The 24,504-nt window shown below is 30.4% G+C and overlaps 1 protein-coding gene across 29 annotated transcripts in view; it reads right to left on the reverse strand.

The window, feature by feature from the left end:
- Positions 1–3,733: 3,733 nt before the first annotated feature.
- The window catches only part of LOC139513116 (pre-B-cell leukemia transcription factor 1-like), a 28,726-nt gene continuing 7,955 nt past the window's right edge, over positions 3,734–24,504 (reverse strand). For 4 of the 29 annotated variants that reach the window (XM_071301314.1, XM_071301329.1, XM_071301333.1 and 1 more), the window contains 6 exons: positions 21,918–22,108; positions 20,077–20,212; positions 14,064–14,196; positions 12,658–12,758; positions 10,629–10,718; positions 8,334–9,849 (listed from right to left, as the gene is read on the reverse strand). In XM_071301314.1, coding sequence (XP_071157415.1) covers positions 9,841–9,849; positions 10,629–10,718; positions 12,658–12,758; positions 14,064–14,196; positions 20,077–20,212; positions 21,918–22,108 — 660 coding nt within the window. In that variant the 3' untranslated portion in view covers positions 8,334–9,840. Of the gene's footprint in view, positions 6,508–8,333; positions 9,850–10,628; positions 10,719–11,134; positions 11,332–12,657; positions 12,759–14,063; positions 14,197–20,076; positions 20,213–20,248; positions 20,385–21,917; positions 22,109–24,504 lie in introns of those variants that run through there. The other 25 variants (XM_071301307.1, XM_071301311.1, XM_071301318.1 and 22 more) reach the window with 12 other exon arrangements.

Consider the following 24,504-nt stretch of genomic DNA (forward strand, 5'->3'; position numbering starts at 1 on the left):
TTTTTTTGGCAAAAAGAACCCTTCTTTTATTTATGAAATCTGTAATGAGAAAAAATTGTCCCCCGCAGTTTCTTTTTTACCCCTCCCCCAACATTTTTTTTCCACCTCCCCCTTTTTCCAAAAAAAAAAAAAATTCTTTCCCTCAAGATATGGTCATAATCTCAATTTAAATTTCCAATGGAGTTTGCAACCATAATTACCCATTTAAATACATCATTATAAATGTCTTAAAATAGAAAATGACTTACATAATCATGGTTAAAATGAATATTCCTTAATCAGCATGTTTAAAATAGTAACTTCTAAAAATAAATTGACAGCTAATCACCGTAAGACAATACAACATTTCTTTATACATAATTTAAAAGCAGTGTAAGGTAGGTAATCCAAACTTAACATTGCACTTGTCCATTAACAAGGAAATCCTTGTTTTACCCCTTTTTTGCCCATGGTTCCTAAAGGGTTTGAGCCATAACTCCCTTAAACCAATCCCAACCATCCATTTGTGGTATGGAAAGTTATGGAATAATTTCAGAGAGATTCATACACAGTTTCACAAGTTATTGTCTGGATACTAGAAACATGCTTATTTGGACCCCTAATTCCTAAACTGTTAGGACCATAACCCCAAAAATCAGTCTCAACCTTCTTTTTGTGGTAATAAACCTTGTGTTAAAATTTCAAAGATTTCTATGTTCTTATACTAAAGTTATTGGCCGGAAACCATATGTCTTCGGACGACGCTGACGACGACGACGTGATACCAATATACGACCGCAAAATGTTTTGCAGTCGTATAAAAACAAACAAAAGTACACAAAACACAACATCGAAAACTAAAGACTGAGCAACATGAACCCAGCCAAACTGGTGGGGATCTCAGGTGCACCGGAAGGGCAGGCAGATTCTGCTTCACATGCGACACCCGTCGTGTTGTTCATGTAAGTAAAAACCCGGTAATAAGTCTTATTCGGGCATGTTACAATTGTGAAAAGGGGACGGCATTGTAGTTACGACATTGGGAACATGTCTGATATCTTCAGTGAATCGGATGTTCCATGACTGCCAAACAACTCGTGATGGTGTCCGTAAAATTTACAGAGATGTTTTTGATTTTATCAGTTAGAACATTGGTTTAATAAATTCCTTGTGATCAGCAACCCTATATCAAGGAAATCTAACCCGGGAATATCTTATCAATTGGGAGATATCTAATATGTATGCAGGCGCTGATGGAATGTTGCTTCATACAAATGGAAAGTTAAAAATTAGGAGCAGAAATCATCTGTTTTATCGTACATTTTTGTTTTCAACTTACCCTCATTGTCAATTTCTAGGTGTAAGTCAAGATATGAAGCAGACTTAATTGTATCTTGTATTATTATCTCAAGTTCGATGGAAAAGATGCTTTCAACAGGCACCTTTTGGATGATTAAGTGAGAGGACATCATCTACATAGCGGAAAGTAAAATTAAAGGATACTGCTAACTTCTTTTCTTTCTTTCATAGAAGTTCCTGTATGAAGTCAGTCTCTTAAGAATAAAGGAACAAGTCGGCAAGAAGAGGGACACAGTTGGTTTCTTTTTGAATGCCGATTGTTTGTTAAAAAAATTGGGAATGTGTCTATAGGGACACAGATGATGCCCCCGCTAGCATATAACGTTATGAAGGGACATAACACAAGAACTGTAAAAGTAAGCTGCAAATTTGAACTTAAACTGAGTTTAATGGTGTAAAGCATTATATATACATTTCATTAAATTTAATTGAGACAAACTGAAGTTAAAAGAACAGAAATGAAACAAATCATTAATTTTTCCATTTGTAAAGGGGCATAACCCTAGAATGGTAACCCAAGTGCATGTAAGCACTGAATGGCAAAGATTGCTTTAATCTATCAGTTGGTAGTAAAATTGAATACTGCATTGGTTTTAGTTGATTCAACTACCATTCTGGACAACGAAAGATAACTCCAATTTTCAAAGAAGATTTGAAAAAGCTTTGGTTGTTGATTCAACTATAATTATGGACAATGGAGGATAACTTTTAGAATTTTTTCCATTTGAAAAGGGCATAACAGTAAAAGTGACGACACCAAAATTAAACTTGATCCGTATATTGTAGTAAATATCATTGTGTATAAGTGTCATTACATTTGATTGGGGGGAAATTTAAGTTAGAGAACGGAAACAATTTTTTTGCATTTTTTTTTCATTTATAAAGGGGCATAACTCTAAATCAGTAAAATGACGCCCTTAAAATTCAAAACTGATCTGTATTTAGTGGTAATAAGCATTGTGTATAGGTAACATAACATTTGGTTGAGGCAAACTCAAGTAAGAGAACGGAAACCAACGTTGGGGTTTGTTACAATTGCCAGGTTTCCTATCCATACGAACCCTGACGTACAGACGGACAAAGGTAAAACTGAATGCCACCTCCGAAACAACGGGGGCATAAAAACACATCCTCCACACGTAACAAATATTTAGTCTATCAAGCATCTTGATAATTTCAGTTTAAAACAATTGTGTGTTTGAAGCATAGCGATATAAAGTAGAATGTATCTCTCCCGAAGACAATATACCCGTTTCTACATTGGCCATTCTTTTTTTATTAAATAAAGCAATACCAAATCTTTAAATTTGTAATAAAGTTTGAAATGGGGAATACTTGTTAGTCTTGTGTGCGTGTGTGCGTGTTTTTTTTTAAATTTTGGTTCCTTTGTGTTTCGGGGTCATCGTGGCGTCCATTTCACTGAACTCGTATACATTATTGTTTAGGGTTAGCTGAATCCCACCTCTGGCAGCAGGGATTTTTGCTGCGTTGAAGACACATTGATGGCCTTTGACCGTTTTTCTCTTTGATCGAGATTGTTGTCTCTCGGACAACTTCCCCGTTTCCAATCTCTATTTTGGATGAAGGCGAACTTCTTTTCTTGTATTAGGTCACTAGTTTCCGATGTAAAGACTGGCTGCAAGCATTTTACATGTAGATGGGAAGTTTTTTTCTACTGATCAATACACAAGTTATGTTTGGAATAAGTCCCAAGAGTTCAGAATGTTTTTTTGTTCTTATTTGATAAATTCAGAATGTTTTTTTTGTTGTTCTGATTTCATGAATTCAACGTTTTTCCTAGTTGTACTTGCAAGTTTTACTAGGGCTCCATCTTAATATAAATTCAACACGCACAGCTAGGTATGGTTGACGGTAAATATTAGGTTTCATTGTTACTCAACAATTGTTAAATAACGGTTAACCTATGAAACAGCCGAAACTCCAGACAAGTAGCAATATCATTCTCAAAACCTTCAATTTTTTTCTGTTCTTAAATATGAGAAGTTAAAGGAAAGCACACATAAATTCTATGTTGGAGGGCTAAATCCAGCAAATATTTCTTTGCCTTTGAATTTAAATTCACCACGAATCTTTTTTTTTGTACTGATCTAACACTTGCTGACAACGTTGTTATTGGTGACACATGTATCTTTTCGTTTCTTTTTTGTTTTGTTTTACCCTTTTTAAATTTCCAAGAAAACCAATGTCAGCAACCTCCTTCTTGGTCGTTAACTAGTTGACTCCAAAAACACATTACTACTTTTGAATAGGTTCCTATTTTTGATACATGTATATTCCTCATTGGACTAGAACTATAGGTAAAGGCATCTTCTAATTCACTATTATTAAATTAAAAAGTTAAGATGCCCCTCTTTTAAAACAAAATAACATTCACTGGCAAGAATAATATAATTTTGCATCAGTATAAAATTTTACATATTTGATTAACAATAATTTTAAACCATTTACCAAATGAAAATTCACAATTTGATACACATGAATATAAAAGATTTTCACGGAAGCCTGTATTGTTAAAATGTCATCACAAATATAATCCTAAAACTTTAAAATCAGATGGCTCAACTTATATTTATTTCTAGTTTCTATATTCAGGATAATTATCCTTAGAATTGTTTTGAAATTGTGAACAGTTACTTTCAGTTCATATATTTTATTTTCAAGCTGTCAAAATTCAAATAGTTATGGATAACCAATGATGAAGGGAAATAATCAGGAAAGTGAGAACAAAAAACCTCATTTATGTCACTTTTCAGAGATTTTTAACTGAATAACTCTATAAGCAGTGGTGATTCACAATGACTAGATAAAAACTGATTCTAAACAAGACTAGAAACACATAAAGCATAAAATAAATCCTGTCACATGTTATATAATAAGAAATTGCATCTGAAAATCAAGGAAATCAAGAAAAAATTAAAATTTCTCCATTCAGAATTTTCAAACAATTTTAGAAGGCAGCATTATACAGAAAGTAGACAACAAAAAAAAAAATTTGCTTATATATATATACATACCACACTAAAAGGAATGTTCACTATATATATATTTCGAAACTTTTCTTAAATATTCTTCAAGTTAGTGCAATTTTAAAGATCTTTGGCTGATCTGATTAAGCCCTCTTACAATTTACCTTAAATCTTCCCCAACACAAACCCACCATAATCATAAACTTAATATGAAAATATACTCTGCAATCATAATTTTTGCAAAAGTTCTATTTTATCATACTACAGTGGAATGAGTAATTAATGCAATTCTTCATTCTGTTGAACAATGGAATTTAACCATGAATTTTAACACTTCACTTTTATCATAAAAGCATTTTACAAAACATTAAATATTTTAAATGATTATTCATGATTGCAGTCAAAAAACCAGGTGCTCTGCAGTGCGCAGCTATATACGACTGCAAGGTTGAACCCTGAACAGTTGGGGCAAGTATGGACACAACATTCAAGCTTGATACAGCTCTGAATTTGGATTGTGATCAAATTCTTGACATTATATGAGTTTCTGACACAAAACAAATGTCAAGATTTTACAAATATATTATGCAATATTGTGCAATTATAGATTTCTTCTTCAAACTTTTCAAAAATTTGATGTTTGAGAAACTTGGAAAAAAAAATTGAAAACTACTACCGCCTCCCTTTTTTTGTTGCAATAAGTCCAAAACCTGACATTTCTTTATACATTATTTACAAGTAGTGTAAGGGAGGTAAATCCGAACATGCCAAACATTGTATGTTTACTGTTTTTTAATTACCTCCCTTACACTGCTTTTAAATTGTCTTAATTGTCCATTGACCAGAAAAAACTTGTTTCACCCCTTTTTTGTCCCCAGTTCCAAAAAAGTTGGAGCAATAAACCCCCAAAATCATTACTAACCATCCCTTAATGATATGGAAACTTGTGGTATAATTTCAGAGAGATTCATCCACTTAACCACAAGTTATTGTTTGAAAACTACAAAAAAGCTTATTTTGGGCCCTCTTTTGGACCCCTAATTCCTACACTAATGGGATCATAACCCCAAAAATCAATCTCATCCTTCTTTTAGTGGTATTGAACCTTCTGGTAAAAATTTACAGTGATCCATTCATTCAATCTAGTTATTGTTCGGAAAAAAAATTGCGGTCGTATAATAAGTAAGTCTTTAAACAAAATTTTCTATAAATCCTATATTAAGGAAGTTCGCTACTCAGTTTCAAAATAAATAACTTTCCACAAGACTACTATATATTGATAGGGAATTAATTAAGGAAGCAAAAAAGTAAAAAAAAAATATAGAGGTCAATGTGCTTGTTTTCGAGATATTAGCCATTGAAATTTTGGGGGGAAAATGTTCTCTTGATTTTTCATGGTTTTATCATAGACAAGTTAAAGTTCTCAAAAACTATTAAAAAATAAATAAGATTTAATAGGACTTTTACAAATGGCTTATTATTGTACAAGTAAAAGATTTATAAAAAGAAAAATAGGTGTCAATGGGCAATTTTTAAGGCATTCAAATGGATAAAACCAGAGGATCTCCAAAATCTGACAAAAGTTCCAAAACATGACAAGCGAACATCCTTAAAATGGAAAATGCATCCATTATATACAAATGATAAATAAAAATGATGTCGTATAACAAAAAATGTCACACAATTGTAGACTTTGTTCACAACAATTAATGAATCATTCAATGGAAAGAACTATCCAGAAAACATATACACAATTCCATTAACAGATGTCAAGTTTAAATTAAAGATCTCATTGGTTTTGTTCTTTGGACTAATATACTCTTTTGATAAAGTACATGTATAACCTGTTATTTATGGTGAAGTCTGTCTTCAGGTTTGTTAGTTTTTGTCAGTAATTAAAGTACAATTATTACGGAAACAGTATTTTGTATTACCATTACTTTCATAAACTCTGCATTTATATTATTCATGCTTAAAGCTTAGGTTTAATGAACAATGTTATAAATTCACAGAATGATCCAATCCAATGTCTTGTATTCTAAACTTTTGGATTTTTATCAACCTGATCATAGTAACCAGGATCTGCAGGATCCAGACTTTGCATAAATGTTCCCTGTAAGCTATCACTGCTGTCATCTGGTTTACGGTCAATAGGGGAACCAGCGTGACTTCTGTGGGAGGCCTGAAACAAAAAGTGATGTGATTGATCCTAGGAAACAATGTCACAGTTAGAACGTTGCCAGTGGAGAGTCTATTTTTCAATGTTTCGTGGAAAGCTAATCATAGCAATTAAGCCAAATTTTGAATAATTTTGGGAAGGAACATGCAAGTAAATGGTAAAACATGCATTTGTAATTCATGCAAGATAAAGAACCAATCACATCACCTTTATTATTCATTGCACCTTGAAATAAAAGTCACTGGAGATTTTATATCATGATTTTCAGATTCAGTATTATGTTGTTATACCATTAGAAATGTCTTACTTAAGATCTAGTTTTGGCAATAAAAGGTAAAAAGATACTGTAAATGATTAAGTTATTGGTATCTTTTTATTAATGCGATAAGGCAATTGGGTGGGTATTTCAATAATAAGAGCGCTCATTCTGATACTAGAAATTGCTACAGTTAATCTAACATTTTTGGCAATTCTTCAAAATTTGCAATAATAAATGCATCATCACTATTTAAATGAAAGTGACAATTTTTTTTTTTATTCAGCTTTTACAGTAACTTCTTTTATCTGACAAATTTGAAGCAAAATGGTAAGTAACTTAGTAAGAGATATCTACAAAATATATTAGAATTTGAAAATCATTGCATTCTAAATACAAAAATACACTTCTGTATATTATCGTTAATAAATATTTCAAATCTAAATCATAAAGAGCTTCAAGTGCAATTAAAAATGTATCCAAGCACAGTATGCAAAATGAAGCAAGTGCAACATCATTAATTAATGTGTTGTCAGATGTCAAGAGATGTGGAGAAAATAAGAATTAACTAGAAATTCAGGATTTTATTAATCATATTAGTAGAGGACCAAAAAAAAAAAAAAGAACTGATATACATAAAAGTATAAATGATAAAACTCTCCACTGAATAAAAACAGATTGTTAGAGCTGAAATTTAAATTAGCGAACTGATAATAAAGCAAGCAGATATGTTTTAATAATTTATAAATAGAACAATTAGTGTTAATGTTTTATAGATATTATATATAAACCAATGGAAGCAGTTCAAGTCACTTTATTTTTCCTAGGTGTTCACTTTTATAACTAATTATCTTACATACTGGTACGATGGCTTCAGTGGTTTCCAGGCAAATTTTAAGATATAAGAAAAGAGGTCTGCTAAAAAAGACCAGTCTTGCAATAAAACTTTTTTTGAATGTTTAACCTTGTGGTTAACTTAGAATGATCTCATCAAATGATCTAAGCATACATGCTTAAGGCTGTAAGGTAACCTGTAAATTTAATGAAATTCACTTTAGTGCATGTCAGGCTTTCCCATTTGATGGTTTTACTTTAGTAATTTTTGGGGTTCTTTATAGCTTGCTGTTTTCGGTGTGAGCCAAGGCTTCCTGTTGAAGACCCTACTTTGACCTATAATGGTTTACTTTAACAAATTGTGACTTGGATGGAGAGTTGTCTCATTGGCACTCGTACCACATCTATTCTTATATCTATTTTCATAGATAATTGACTCATTGGAAATTATACTACATAATCTTTCTCATTAAATGTGATTGTATACAGTGTAGGTGTTTGTGCGATAAATGCTTGCCTAGAGCATGTTTAACAGGTAAGTACATTCTAGTTATTGGTAAAGCAAAAAGGAAAAAAGAATTCCCGTTACATTTACTAATACAAGAACAAGAAAATAAGAGGCAACATTTCGCCAAAATATAAACAAAAGCAAAAGGATATGCTCATATCTTTTGTTTCAAAAAGTTGACAACACACCATTTTCTGATATAGGATAAAGGCATCACTAATAAACACTGACTTCCAGATTTTCTGTCTTTTATTTGATATTTACATGACAATGATATATCCACATTTAAGTGCTCTATTAACAAATGATGATGATAAATATAATGGTTTAACCATGTTATATTAATAGACTACTACCTATAATTGAACACTGTTTAAAGTATTGACAAAAAATATCTAAGACACCTATATATTTTTAACCATGAATTTGACTACCAATATTTTTATGTAAAAATTTTAATTAGACAGTATTATATTTATGTTTTCTACTATGACAAAATAGACTCAATTTGAATGTTAAAAGATCAATTTGATCATTAGAATTACTATTTAAGAGTCCTAAACTTGGATGTAATAAATTATTAGAACCAGTGTAAAAGTCTGGTTTACACCGACAGAATATTTATCTATTAAAAATACTTCATCTGTCCCGTCTTTTAAAATATACAGGATTAAAATTTGTAAAAATTAAAATCATTATACATTATTTATGTTGATGTTTTGATGTAAAAATGTATGTAATATGAATGACAATGTAACATGAAAAGTTGTCTATATATGATATGGCACAAAAATATGTTGAAATGAAACAACAAATCATATGGGCAGAGCGTAAAATTTATACCCTGCTCCATACCTCAATTCCATTGATATTTAACATCTCTGGAAGTTAAATCCATTCATTGGTTAAGTAGAATGTTGACTTGGGAGACAACTTGACAAACAAACAGAAGAATAAACAATAATCACTATATCATAAAATCTAAATGTTCATTTTAATCCATTTGACATGTTAGAAGAAAAAAACCCAATTGATTGGTTTAAAAATTTCTCTTAAGCACTAAAAACATTTAAATGTTTCACTCATGAACTACATCCTATACATTGAAATGTCAATCAAAGAACTGATCTGCCTTCACAGCATTACACCACTGCAAATTTTATTTTTTCCCTTTCAAATTGGGAAATGGTAAACAGATTACAACTTTACAACTCTTAATTTGAATAACAATTTATACTGCTATCAAAAACTGTGTGTGAGCCTTGAAATCCTAGAGCCTAACATAGGAATATCCTGGTAAGTGAGGGTGATTGGAATAATAGATCATCTCTTTCCAAAAAGAAAACAAGACCACTCTATAACACAACACAAAAGTCACAGTCAAACTTTCTGTAATTGTTCCGAAACGTAAAATATCAATAACTTTCATATGATTAATGAAAATTCTTTTGTCTTTTATTCATAAGCAGACAAATGTGATATTATGTAATGCCTCATAAAGATCTAATTCAGTTCAATCCCATTTAAACAAATGTTTTACATAACACTAACAGTTGTATTAGATTTAGGAGAAATAAGCCAATGAATGGTCCCTCTAAATTACGAAATCACATTGGCACACAAAGTTCTTTTAATAGCAAATACAGCACCCTCTCAGCAAACAACAAAATATGTTATCTTTATATCAAAATATGAATGACATGCTTAAATCTTCTCCTGGTTGTCAGAATAGTCTTGTTTACTGTAGCTGAAATTGACAAGGAAATGATACGTTGACTTAGTCCCATTCTATTTGTGTTTGGATTCCTATTATAGCATGGGAAATAGACTACACACGAACATGCACCAATGAACAAATACGGAACAGACAAACAGGCATATAATTCTTATGATGGCCTAAATAATACTTTACTATAAATTATTCCAAAAATAAACTCAAGTGTAGAAGTTAAAGTAACTTTAATTTTATGTCTCCAATCATATTGAATGTTAAATATTCATTAGAATCAAAGGCAGTCAGATTTGCATCCAAGAGAGAAGGGTAAATGTTCATGCAATAAACAACAGCCATTCAACAACATACCACTCAGTGTCAACAGTTTAATACAGTTGAAATGAGCCACATTATACTACATTCCTGGTTAACAAGACTTAGAGGATATCCTCAGTGGTTAAAGAGTATCTAAGCCCTACACTATACAATAATTAAAATATGTAGTCTTAAATAATCTATATCCTTGTTTGAATGCAATATCAATTTCATATCTTTTTCATTAAATTTTTTTTAATTTAACTAAACAGGTTTTTTTGTTACTCAAACACACCTTTAATCATGACAATATATTTACATGTACATTTTTAACAGTTGAACATCACAAATGAAAAGAAATTTAAGTATGTTGTGACTACATTTCTCCTAAAAAATTTCATTGTGTATTTTAACACACACAATTTTATATATCCCTCCCTATTTCTCTTTTATTGTATAATGTTTCTTATGACTCAGCTACGCGGTGAATGCAGTACCTGTGAAACCTGTGGCTGGTCGTAGGAATTATGCATGCTGTCGTTACTGTAGCCTGCCGACTGAGGCATGACATGCCGTAACGTATTCACCTAAATATAGAATACAGGTTATCAGACATGCAGAAAATATATCTCAAGTAGCATAGATTTTTTTTCGTAACAAAGTCTAAAAAAATGGGTTGTTTTTTTCTTTTTTTCCCCATCCAAAAACTTTGATTTTTCTCACGAGTAAATTAAACTGAGATATGTTTGTAAAATACAAGGCATTCCTATAGATACATAAATACAACATTGATAACATATATATTCTAGTTTTGTGGCATACAAGACTTTTGTTCACTTTTACAGGATATTGTATGGGTCAAAAATTTCAGACAAAAAACTGGATAACTTTAAAACCACCAAAAAATTAGACAATAAAATTCTTTTATTCCGACACAAAACTTATTTATACAACATTCATGTGTAATTCCTTAAGATGTTGAAACAAATAAAAACTAACAAAATGACTATTAAAACTCCATTTAATAACATAAAAATTTGATTTGACATAATAAGATAAATGTTTTACAACAAAAATCTAAAGTTTTTAAAATTATTTTCACAAAATGTGCTTGTTAATTCCAGGCAAGAAAGTCTATCTCAATTTATTCATACAAGTCCAAAGGTCAAGACGTTTTCACATAAAACCAGCATCTTCAACCTACAAGGAATTCAAAAGCAACTAGTTAGGTCAGGTTTTCAGGGTTATTTCTAAAGTCAGAAAAGATGTTATCTCCAAATAAAGCCAGAAAAATCACAGCATGCCACAAAACCAAAGATAACAATACACATAAAAAGACTTGTATTAAGCAATCGTTCTTCCTTGATTTTTACAATAAAGTTTTTTTTCTCAGTATTTTAAGTTTTCCGATCTATCAACAATGAATTTTCCAAGGTCTTATTACAAAAAATCTCAGTATTTTAAGTTTTCCGATCTATCAACAATGAATTTTCCAAGGTCTTATTACAAAAAATCTCAGTATTTTAAGTTTTCCGATCTATCAACAATGAATTTTCCAAGGTCTTATTACAAAAAATAGTTCACCCTGAGGCTATTATTTAGAAAATTGTCTTGTAGTTGCTTCAAACAATTATAAATTCCTCCGGAGAACAATAACATGAGCAATTATATTCCTATTAACCGGTTCATAAAAAAGAAAACAAACAGATTCTGTTATTATTAGCTGAAGTACAAGTCTTTTCATGATAATATAATCAAATCAATACTTCCATGCAACTTACAAATCTAAATGATCAAATTACATGGTGTACCAAATTAGTTTACACATCATCAATTATGCAGTAACTGTCAAAATGCTAATTATCAACATTCACTTTTTAAATAAAAGTAATGAAGACAACACATTTGCTTCTTTATCTGATCATTTTGACAGGTACTGGAATTAATGATACATGCCAAAGACATGCACAGTATTACAGATTATAGACAATACACTAAATATTCAGCAAGCATATATTTAAAACAACAGAAAAGTCACAAATTTTTCAGATTGCCATGGGCAGGGATGATTTTGCTTTCAATTTAAAATTATCTGACATCTCAAAATATTTATGAAAACATATCCATCCCCTTTCAAAAGTGTTTATGCTCTCAATTATAAGTCCAATAACTTTTGAAAAAAAAAAACCTTGGAAGAAAATTGAGACATTTTTTCAAATTACAGAAAACAAGCATCCCTGCACCAGTCAGTCATATTTTTTATTTGTACAGGTTTTTTGTTTGTGTCTGAATTTATGATGCATCTTTCTTTAAAGTTATTTTTGGTTGTATGTTAATATTTCCTTTGTTCAGTTCTTCTAATGATTTGTGATGTATGTCTATCTTGAGTGTTATCTGATTTCTAATTGTCTGCCTTTCAAAAGTATCTAAGAATTATAATTATCAGGCTGCAGTTTATATTCATTTTTTTTTTTATCTCCTTCTTCCCTAAAAATGGTTGTCTATCAGTGTGTGAGTTAGTCTTACCGAGTTGTCACTACTTTGGTAATTATCGCCATTAAGATTCATATACATTCCTCCCCCACCCATTCCAGACTGGGATGAACCAAGGTTGTAACCTGCTGCACCTAAAACATACAAACATTAAACTCAAAAACACACGTCTTTTTCTTTTGATATCATTGAATGTTTCCTTACACAAGTACACGGAGAAGAGTATAAATAGTCTGTGAATAATGGTAAATAGTTTTATTTATTATTTACTCTTTTTCAAAAGCATCTTATAATCATCTAAGCAATTCCAATTTGAAGATGACCACATTTCCTTGTTAAAAAAATAAGATTTTTTTAAAAGACTATTAACCTAATTGTAAATTTATGCATCCTATTTTGTGATGCAAGCTATATTAATACATATACGTGTATTTTGCAAATAGTCCAAGGAAATAAAAAAATGCCAACTCCAATGTAAATTTCATATGATTTTTTAGGTCCTCAACACATCCAGCTTCATATAGACCATACCTATCTAACTTTAGCTTTTTCCATGGCAATATATTATTTTAAGACCAGAACAATCTCTGTTGCAGAGGATCTTCATACCCAGGGGCGGATGCAGGAATTTTCGAAAGGGGGGGTGCTAACCCAGGGCACCCAGGGCAAAGGGGGGGTGCAAAACATATGTCCCGATACAAATGCATTGGTCGGCAAAAATAAAGGGGGGGTGCGCACCCCCAGAACCCCCCCCTGGATCCGCCACTGATACCTTTTATGAAACTGGTGTGGTAATGAACCTTTGTGAGTAAAATGTGCTTATAAATGTGGTTGTTCACATATCTCATATTTAACATTTCATATAAATTGGTATCCCAATAGTTATGAATAATGACTTAATTTGGTGGTAAACTTTTTTATATAAAAACTAAACAGATTTATCTCCCTTAGATAGTTAGATCACAGTTTTAATGTATTTTTTACTGTAGTAAGTCATCCATGACTGATGTGTCACAGTTTAACACAGTTTCTTTTTAAAGAAAGAGATCCATAAACTTGATAAATAAAAGTATCATCCAGGCCAGATAAGTTCTATTATGTGGTAATGTTCATTATTTCTAAACTACTGTACATTCAGAATTATTGATTATTAATGCTTTACTAATTTCTGAATTAACAGTAGTTAAAAGTGTTAAAAATTATGACAGTAGCAGGAAGTATTTAAAGCATCTGGAAATGATTGAATGAACAATACCAGAATAATGGCTCATGTCATATACTTTCTACATAGATTTAAGGTGGCATTAAGTTTTTTTTTTTTTTTTTTTTTTTTTTTTTTTTTTTTTTTTAAATATTTCCAATTAACAAACAATGGAATAAAGCAAACTCCTAGAATATCAAGACAATTGATATCTAAATAGATGTTTTCCAAATCTTACCTTGACCATCATGGCCACCCACATTAGCTGCAGCAGCAGCAGCCGTCTTTGCAGCATACATATTTGCCTCTTCTTGGGCTTTTCCTATATTTTTCTTGTATCTAATTCTTTTATTACCAAACCAATTTGAGACCTGAAAGATATAATGAAGTTGTAAATACAAATTACATAATATCATATGTTCAATTCCAACAGAAATAATCGAATTACCTACAGACTAAGCACTAACCGCTTTGAATTTGCATTGTGAGTTTTTGTTACCTTAAAATCATACATTTCATTGTAGTAGGCAATGAGACATTTTATCCAATATCACAATTTGAGTTATTTCCCTTAGTCCTTTGCAGCTAATCCAGTTGGCTTAAAGGACATAGCTATGGTTCAAACAAAAACAAAAATACTTTGTTTTTTTCTTCAAACATCTGGAATAGCGGAATATTGAAATACTATTTTCAATTACCGGTACATCATTTTGGTTCAATTAGGTCAAAATTATTCCAAACACATCATTTATACTGGCTTATAAAAATTCAACTTGAGGGATTTGAATTTACTTTGTATTCAGTTTAACCCTAAGCTGGAGATATGTTGTACATGAGCATAACACATTAAGTTATTACTAAGAACAGAATGTCAACATTGAAAAGTTAAACAAGGGAACCACCTGGGAGAACCAAAATCCTTATTACCAGTTGATTTAAAAAAAAAAAAATTCTTACAGTAGGCAGTACTAACAGGAAACCAGATGCTCCGCAAGGCGCAGCTTTATACGACCACAGAGGTCGAACCCTGAACAGTTTGGGCTATTCTGGACACAACATTTAAGCTTGATACAGCTCTGAATTTGGATTGTGATTAAATAGTTGACACAACATAGGTTTCTGACACAGAATGAATGTGGTCTAAGAACTTAAACTTAAAAACTGAAAAAATTTTAAATTGGACATTTATCTATTATGGTCCAATATCCAAAATCTAAAAAGGTTAGATTCAGCATATCATAGAACCCCAAGTATTCAATTTTTGATGAAATGAAATAATGTTCAATTTTAGACCCTTTAGACCTTTGGACCAAAATTTGAAAACCGGGCCCAAATATTAAAAATCTAAATACATGGTTAGATTCAGCATATTGAAGAACCCCATATATTCAATTTTTGTTAAAATCAAACTAAGTTTTATTTTGTACCCTTTGGACCTTAATGTAGACCAATTTGAAAACAGGACCAAAAATTAAGAATCTAAATATACGGTTAGATTTGGCATATCAAAGAACCCCAATTATTCATTTTTTGATGAAATCAAACAAAGTTTAATTTTGGACCCTTTTGGACCATAATTCCTAAACTGTTGGGACCAAAACTCCCAAAATCAATCCCAACCTTCCTTTTGTGGTCATAAACCTCATGTTAAAATTTCATAGATTTCTGTTTACTTATACTAAAGTTATAGTGCGAAAACCAAATGTCTTCGGATGACGACGACGCCAACACTCATACCAATAAACGACCAAAAAAATTTCAATTTTTGCGGTCGTATAAAATGAAAACAGTACAGAAGTATATGATATATAGCTATAAAGAAAGAGGCTGCAGGAATATGAAATTGCATTCTTCAAATCCACCCTCTTCTCCAAAAATACAGAAAATCATGAAATTGAATATAGAAATTTGAAGGATTTTTAGGTTTGAGTATGAGAATGACAGCTGCCACAATCCAGAAATCTTAAAAAAAAACTCAGTTCACTGACCTCATAAAATTTGCAAATACACTAACAGAATAGATTTCTATAAATAGTTATTAAACAAAAATTTAAATTCTAACCTACTGCTAAATGAAACAAGAGGCAAGTTCTTAATTTAACTTGGTCTTTCTTTTCATCTTATCTAGATATTTCTTTGTCTTTCTATTCATCTTACTAATATGTAACTCTTTTCTTTCTTTACATTTTATTTAGATATTACTTTGTATTTTTTTAGGTAAGGATCTGGTTTCACACCAAGTACAGTTTCTATGAGTCAAACTATTTAAAACATTTTAACTGTTATCAGTGAATGTAGAATTGTCTATTTCTACCTTCAAAATGACATAAATTATGTAGAGGCCTCATACAGGGTTGTTAAGATTTTGAAAATCAATAAAGTGTAAGCATTTTCTAGCATTTGGAACCCAACTGCAAACAGACTGTTAAATTTCTCTTGCATTTAAAACAAACTTTATTGTCCTTTTTAATCCAAATGTCTGTATTCTGCATTAATATCAATGATATTTACATATTGATAAAGAAAAAATGTTAAAAAGACTCTATTTGAACCAAGCTACTTAATGTCAATAGAATGGCAAAATACAATTACCATTGAGTAGATTAACCCATTTGTATTAACATTTATGGATTAAGTTTTCATTTCTACATATCTTTACATACATACCAAAAAAACATCCCTCACAAGGAACCCCAAGGATGCCCTGCAACTTAGAAAACTGATATAGAAGTCACATGACTAGATGTCAGCTATGACTGATTTGCCTGTCAGAATCACCCCATTTAATTCCTTCCCTTGAAAGCCCCAAGGAAACTTAATCTTCATCTTAAGACCTGTAATTATGACCTCTATTTAAACCAGACAAAAAAATCTGCTAAAATAACCTTCAATTTGCTTGTGAAACTGAAAACTTATCAGATCATCCAGTTGTTGGATAATGCTTTTTCAATAGAGGGGTATCTATAGGGACATAGTATCAACTTGGATCTTATTCTAATGCCTTACAAGTTGTGATGAATTAACAATGAATCAATGATTATAAGACAATTAGAATACACAATTGTCCAAAGCAACAAAAAAAAAGATCTGTCTATAAAGTTTTATGATTTTCCAAAAAAAAATTGTAACCATTCCTCTTTACACCAATAATTTCAAGAATTAACCCATAAGTGCAATTTAGGCATTACAATTAAAAATAATATCTCATTCCCAACGCCTCCAGATATTTTTTTGTTTACTGGTAATTAGAAGTACTTAGAAACCAATGTAATTGTAATTCACCCCCCACTAAACCTGAGAAAGATTCATAATTGATGTGTAATTAAACAGCATACATTGCACATTTACACAAATTGGTAAGTTCAACAATACTACTTCTTTTGCCCATTATATGATTTCTTATCACCCTTCAAATAAATGAAATGAAAAGTGAATATAATCTATTCAGTATCAGGTAAATGTCGTCTCCAGTTTCATTTTAATCAGGTGTTGTATAAAAACACCTTTTTCAAATTGCTTTTAAAATTTTGATTTCTTTTGTATTACTTTCCAGTATTTAATATTTACTTCTTCATTTATTCAGGAATATAAAGGCTTCCATTATTTCTCACAATGTTAGTCCGACTTAGAAATGAAATATGAAACCTACATAATGATTTGTTTAATTTACTCTGCTTCCATTATAAATTCTCAACATATTTTGTAACGTTTCTCCCTTAAAACTTTCAAGTAAGCATGCTTAATTATCTTTCCTAATAATAATATATTATTTCAATATTTATTTATTTATTATATCATTTTTAATAATAAAACAAAATAAATATGTTTTGATTTGACAATAGTCCTTTTCATAATTTATTTTTATTGTTAATCATTAAAGCTGTAAAATAAACCTATTTAACCAGTTCATTATATACTATTGTCATTGTTGTCTATAATTATGATAGTGCAAAACCTATGTTTGTCCTATTTATTGGTAAATGAGCCATTAAAAAGTTTATAGCAATGTAATAGCATTTCCACACCTTAGTACATTCAGTCATGTGTAAATATGCAAACTACATTGTACATGAACAGGTAAACAGATTGAACAGACAGAATATACACCATATATCTTTACTTCAGGGAAAACTTTCATACAAATAACTGGCATTGCTTTTGGAATAAAGAATATATAAGAGACTCTTTTAACAATTTTCACAAACTCAGGTACTTTAACATACAATATATCTTTTCATAATAAATCAGATACCTGTAATATATGATTCATTTTTTGTACCACACTCGTAATCAGGTTGGGTGGGTTTGGTCGAGTGGTGATATAAAAAATATATGATATTTATTTCAAGCTAGATTTCACTAGAAAACAAACATAAGTGGAACAGAGCAAATTTAACAACAAAAAAGAAATTGTTCATCTAAAATCAATTCAGTTGAAAAACTTGTCTCTGACTTTTTGGCTCCAATACTACGGTATCCGTTTGGTATAAGAACTTAATATAAATACTGGAAAAAGTCCTTTTTGTACTAACTGAAGCAATATGACATAAATAAAATAAATATCAATGCATTTGGAAAACATGATCCAATTGATATATTTGGTTACCTGAATTTACACACCAATGCCTCAAATGATTATAAAATGTTTATGTGATAATAAAATTTGCTGAAACTGTTGGTTTTCCTATTCACATGGAAATTAAATATTTCTTTTATAAGTCATTTATATGAGGAGTCTTTGTGTACAGATCATAACCCAAACAAATAAACACTACCAGCAATTTTAATTTTGTTGTCATTTTTATGGTATACTGTACATTGAAATGGCCAATTAAAGGTTTTTTAAATTTTGAAATTGGTCATAAATTTCTATTTTTCTAAGGAATATATAAGGACAAATACACATCTGTGTTATTTTGATTAATAAAATGTCTGCTGACTGTTTAACAGTCTCTATTAAAACAACTTAAATTTTATTCATTTAGTACCCAATTGATACAATTAGTACGTCGTCTTTTTTTCTTTTTAACTAGGACATACCAAAATGTGATAATATAAATGTCAATGCTATTTATTGCAATTCCCTTTAAAAATATTTTCAACACTATGAAAACACGTCCGACACCATTTCTTATTGGATTGACTCATGAAAAAACACTATTTTTTTAAACCACAAAACGATCTAGTTTCCAGAGTCCATATTATTCAATCAATTCACTATTGCAAGGACTTGGAACACTCAATCTTAATAATCATCACTATACTTTTATTCTAATATTAATCAGCTTAAAACTACATTTAACATGAATGTAGAAAGCGAATACCATTTCTGATTGAAATTCATAAAAATAGGGCCTATAATGAATGTAGAAGAGGCATACCATTTCTTGTTCAAATTCCCAAGTTAAGTGTCAAGTAAAATGAAGAAGGACCTCACATACTGATCTTAAAAGACAAATATGAAGACAAAAAGAATCTTGCAGTGTAAAGTACTTACTGCCAAATATGATGCAGAGAGAAAACAACATGTTGCAGAGGTGGTTGTTATTTATAAACTTACTGTCAAATATGTTGCAGAGGGAGTCTAAAATATCCTAATAGTTGTTATTCATAAATTTACAGTCAAATATGGTGTAACATATTTGGTTGTTATTCATAAAACTTGCTGCCAAATATGATGCAGGGGTAGAATAACATATTTTGGTTGTTATTCATAAACTTTCTGACAAAATGATTCAGAAGAAGAACATATTGGGTTGTAATTTATAGAACTTACTGCCAAATATGATACAGAGGAAGAATAACATTTGGTTGTTATTTATAGAACTAACTGCCAAAATGATACAGAAGAAGAATAACCTATTTGGTTGTTATTTATAGAACTAACTGCCAAAATGATACAGAGGAAGAATAACATATTTGGTTGTTATTTATAGAACTTACTGCCAAATATAAATGCAAAAGAGCTCACATAGTTCAGTACTTACCTGACAAATATGGTGTAGAAGGAACAGAACATATTTGTGTTAATCATACACAGTTGTAGATGGAGCTTAGTGTTCATAAATTGTTTAAAACTGCTTTTTAAATGATAAAGGTGATACTTAAAAATTTCAAAAATACTGTTAATTGACATTTATCTCTTTACTACTGCTATTTGATATTTTTGGCACAACGGTTTTTACAGTAAATCCAAGATATCTGAGATACAGTTGACATATCGCCTGAAAAAAGTAATCTGACATTTTTACCTGAGATACTGTTATCTGACATTTTCTAGCCAATTCTTCTTTGGCCTCCTCACTAGGGTAAGGATTACTCAAATGAGAATAAAAATATTCATTTAGCACTTCTGTTGCTTGTTTGCTAAAATTTCTTCTCTTTCGTCTGAAAAATTAAAACAAAGTATAAATCTAATGTTACCTGAGAGACTGTTATCTGACATTTGCGAGCCAATTCTTCTTTGGCCTCCTCACTAGGGTAAGGATTACTCAAATGAGAATTAAAATAGTCATTTAGCACTTGTGTTGCTAGTTTACTAAAATTTCTTCTCTTTCTTCTGAAATATGAAAAAAAAGACGCAACTGAATATTTTGATACCAAAAGCAAAATTCCTCATCCCACATTTCTTTATGATCAAAAGGCAATATATTAGCTAGGTATACACCATCTGCAGCCCAAACCCAAGTTAAACAGCAAAGTTTCAAACAAAGAGCGTCTGTTTCAAAAAAATATTTTAATTTCAAAGTCAAAATAAACTTTGACCTGTCCATTAATAAATAGAATTATTTCATTCATCTGTATCTTTCATTGGTCCTTTTTTTTTTAATTAATAGTCAAGAGAAACAGATGTCATCTGGAAAATATTTGTTTTAGGAATTTTATTTGTATAACAGCTATGTACCTTGAACTTTGACCTATTGACCACAGAATCAATCGGCTTCTTCTCCTTTCCTATATTGTCCACTGCTATAAGTCATTTTAATCAGGCAAGAGAAACTCCAGATTATATTAGAGAATTTTTTGCACATAAAGTTTAAATAAAAGTGACCTGGCTGAACTTTGACCTAATGACCACAAGTACAAGCTTTTTTTCAATTCCATATATTTTGAATTTCCATGGGAGTATGTTTTAGCATACATTATAAAGGGACATATCTCAAGAACAATAAAACTGATGTACCAAAATTTTAACTTGATCTGAGTTCTGTGGTAATAAGTATTGTGTATAGGTTTCATAATGTTTTGTTGGGGCAAACTTAAGTTACAGAAAGGAAACTAGAAAATTTGCAATTTTTTCGGTTTATAAAGGTCATAACTCGATAATGGTTTAAGTGATCCCACCAAAATTCAAATTTCATTTTTGTTTTGTAGTAATAAGCATTACGTATAAGTTTCATAAAATTTGGTAGAGGCAAACTTAAGATAAGAGATTTTTTTTGATTTTTTCCATTTATACAGGGGCATAACTCTAGAACGGTTAAAGTGACGCCACCAAAAATCAAACTTTTGTGTATAAATTTCATGTATTTGGTTGAGGCAAACTTAAGTTAGAGAACAGAAACCAATTTAGGGATGTACAGACGGACAAGGGTAGAAATTAATGCCCCCTCCACTAGGGCAGGGGCATAAAAAATATATCATAGCTAGCAATTGTTTGGTACCAATAGTCAATTTTTATTGTTTTTGTCATTTGATAAAACACTAACATTTAATACCTGACAAAACAGCAACTTTGCTATACTGTTCTGAGATGTGCTACTGTTCTTTGACTTGTTATTTGTATACCAATACAATGAATGTTTATTTCATATTTGTAAAATTTGATTGACCTGTGTGATATCATGATCACATTAGACAAAACTGATCAACTCTAATGTCCATAGAGTGCTATTGCTTCTCAACAGGCCATCCCAGCTCAGACTCGGCCTACATAAATTACTTACAGACAAAAAATTCTATATTTTACAAAAGATGTAAAATGGAGTATTCAACAATTTTTTTAAAACTACTTTTGGCACCATGTGTCACATTAGGCGTGAATGACTGATAAGTATACTACTTGTAAAACATTTCTTTAATGCATCCTTACCTGGCATCTAAAAATCTGGACCTTAAAATCATAACAGCTTCACATGTACTCTGTTTCAACTGCATTTCTATAGCAGCAAATTTCTTACGAATTATTCCAACCATTCTCTCTATTTCTTTTGGAGCTATTGGTCTTGTTCGACTTTGTTCCCTTAACAGGTTGACAACATGCGTAGTAAATTCATTACAGGCCTGAAAATAAACTACATATTGAAAATCATGCAAACATACTTAGGCTACTTTCAGATAGTTGAAGAATCTTTTACATGAAACTTTTTGGATTTTAAAACTTGTCTTGTAATACCCATTTCATGAATAGCTTATCAATTAGTCATCTTTTAAATCTCCATTCACTTTTCTCTCACTCAACATCACCATAGTGTGATATCAAAAAATAGTAACTTATATTTAATCAACTTTTATGCAGCCATCAACGTATATTTGACATCAATCAGAATTACATCGTTGTGCAGTAATTCCTTTTTGAAGAGGAGTAATCCTACTAAGATGCATGCAAAATAATCTAAAGCCAAAAATAGGAAATATATAACCGATAAAGATCTTCAACCAACCTGAAAGTGCTTCTTATCTGCAAATTTATGGAACAAAAAGCAAGAAAGCCAAGCATAATACAAAAGGACTTCATTTTGTATAACAAAAATTCAAATAGCTGGCATTAACTATCTTCTACATAAAATTTAATTGTATATATAAACATAAAACCCTTTTTTTTACCTACCTGCTATGGTTGATGTAAAAGTGAAAATTTTGAGTACCTGAGGTGAATTCATCAGATATGTGGAATGGTCAGGTGTTATTTCACAAAAAAAAATACCACACATTAAAAGTGTTAAACCAAACACATTTAAGCATCTTAACCCAGGAAATAATTCAACTGTTGAGTGTTTAATATCTAACATTAATGCATGTAAGGGTTTCTACATAAAATAAGCAACCAAAAGTGTATGCTTCCAGCTTTTAATACTGAATGATCATCGATTTTTATGCTGTTGGATTTTTTGTTCAATTTAAACAGCTGTCTTAAAAAAAAAGCTACTTCAGGCAAATTAAATACAAAATTAAAACAATAAGTCAAACATAAAAATGTTAAAATTTTACTTGGATAGTCTGATTCAGTCATTAAAAGGTCAGTCTGGAGGGTGATTTAAAACATTTTAATGGATGTATATCATTTTTTACAGCCATAGGATTACAACTGTTTACTTTTTCGTGTGGATCCCAAAGGCTTAATAAAACTAAATCAAAATCCAGAATGAGGAAACCATTATCTAAATACCTTATAAAATGCCCTGTAATTCAAACCTTATCTACTGGAAGCATACATCTACATTTGCAATAAAAAATGGAATTCTACATCTATACTTAAGTATGCCTTCTACATAAAATTCCCACTAATAAATATTAACGAAGTATGTACCATATCTTACTGAAGTTTTGACATCCTACTTTTTCTTAGGTTTCAAAATCAAATGAAATCTTTTTTCAACTAACAGATGTTAATTAAACAGAAGGTTCATAAACTTGAATAATTTAGTTTAGGAGTTGACACATTCATAAATTCCATTAAAAATGAAAATCCTTATAATTCCAATCATATTCTTTTAATCATAAATGGTTTTAATTTTCAAGTGGAATAAAGGGGACATACGTTTTTATTAATAACTTGAAAATGAAATTAGAAAAGTGACAGGCTATCAATTGAGGCTACTGAAACTTGCAATAAATGGAATAATATATATAAGAACAACACCTAATGTATAATTTAAATCAAAACAATATCTAAATGCAATGAAACCAAAAAATAGCGTTTACATGCATGATTGATTTGAAGGAAGTGATAGCTATCCTTATCTTCTGCTCACATGTAAAGAGAGGAAAACAGATAATTGACTAAATAAAAATTCATATGGTTGTTGGTTCCATTCAGTTTCTGTTTATAAAAGACACACATGTGGGATCATACAACGAACATGTTTGTTGTTGAGAGACAAAAATGAAATTATGAATTAAAATCAGTTACAACGCAAATAAGTTTGGAATTATAATGATGACAATGTTTAATTCTGAAGCATTACAATTATACCAATGAAAGTAAAATATGGTAAACAAAACAACAACTAAAACATTACAACAAATGGTACAATTGTATCATGAGTTGTGAATGCTGGTGAAATAAAATTTACATATACTGTTATAATTCCCACCTTTTCTGTGTGCAGTAGTATGCTCAAATGTTTTTTTTATATATAAATTAATCTTGCTTCTATAAAACACTTGTGTATCAAATCTGATTTGTTCATTTTTAAGTTTTTGAACACAAAATTATTATTTTGCTTTTTCAATGCAAAGTTTTCTTTTCTTTTTTTTTTTTAAAGTATAAAGATACATGTATATATTATATATATATATATATATAGGGCCGGTCGGGCTGGAGTATATATATATATAAGATTGATATGAGCACACAGAAAAAAGTGAGAAAAAATAAACCAACTAGAACTAAATTTGTTATTGTTAATAATATTTGAACACCATCTCCCTGTCTGGTTAAAGAGAAACCACAGCCA

This window comes from Mytilus edulis, chromosome 2, assembly GCF_963676685.1.
Source record: "Mytilus edulis chromosome 2, xbMytEdul2.2, whole genome shotgun sequence".
Classification (NCBI taxonomy): Eukaryota; Metazoa; Mollusca; class Bivalvia; order Mytilida; family Mytilidae; genus Mytilus; species Mytilus edulis.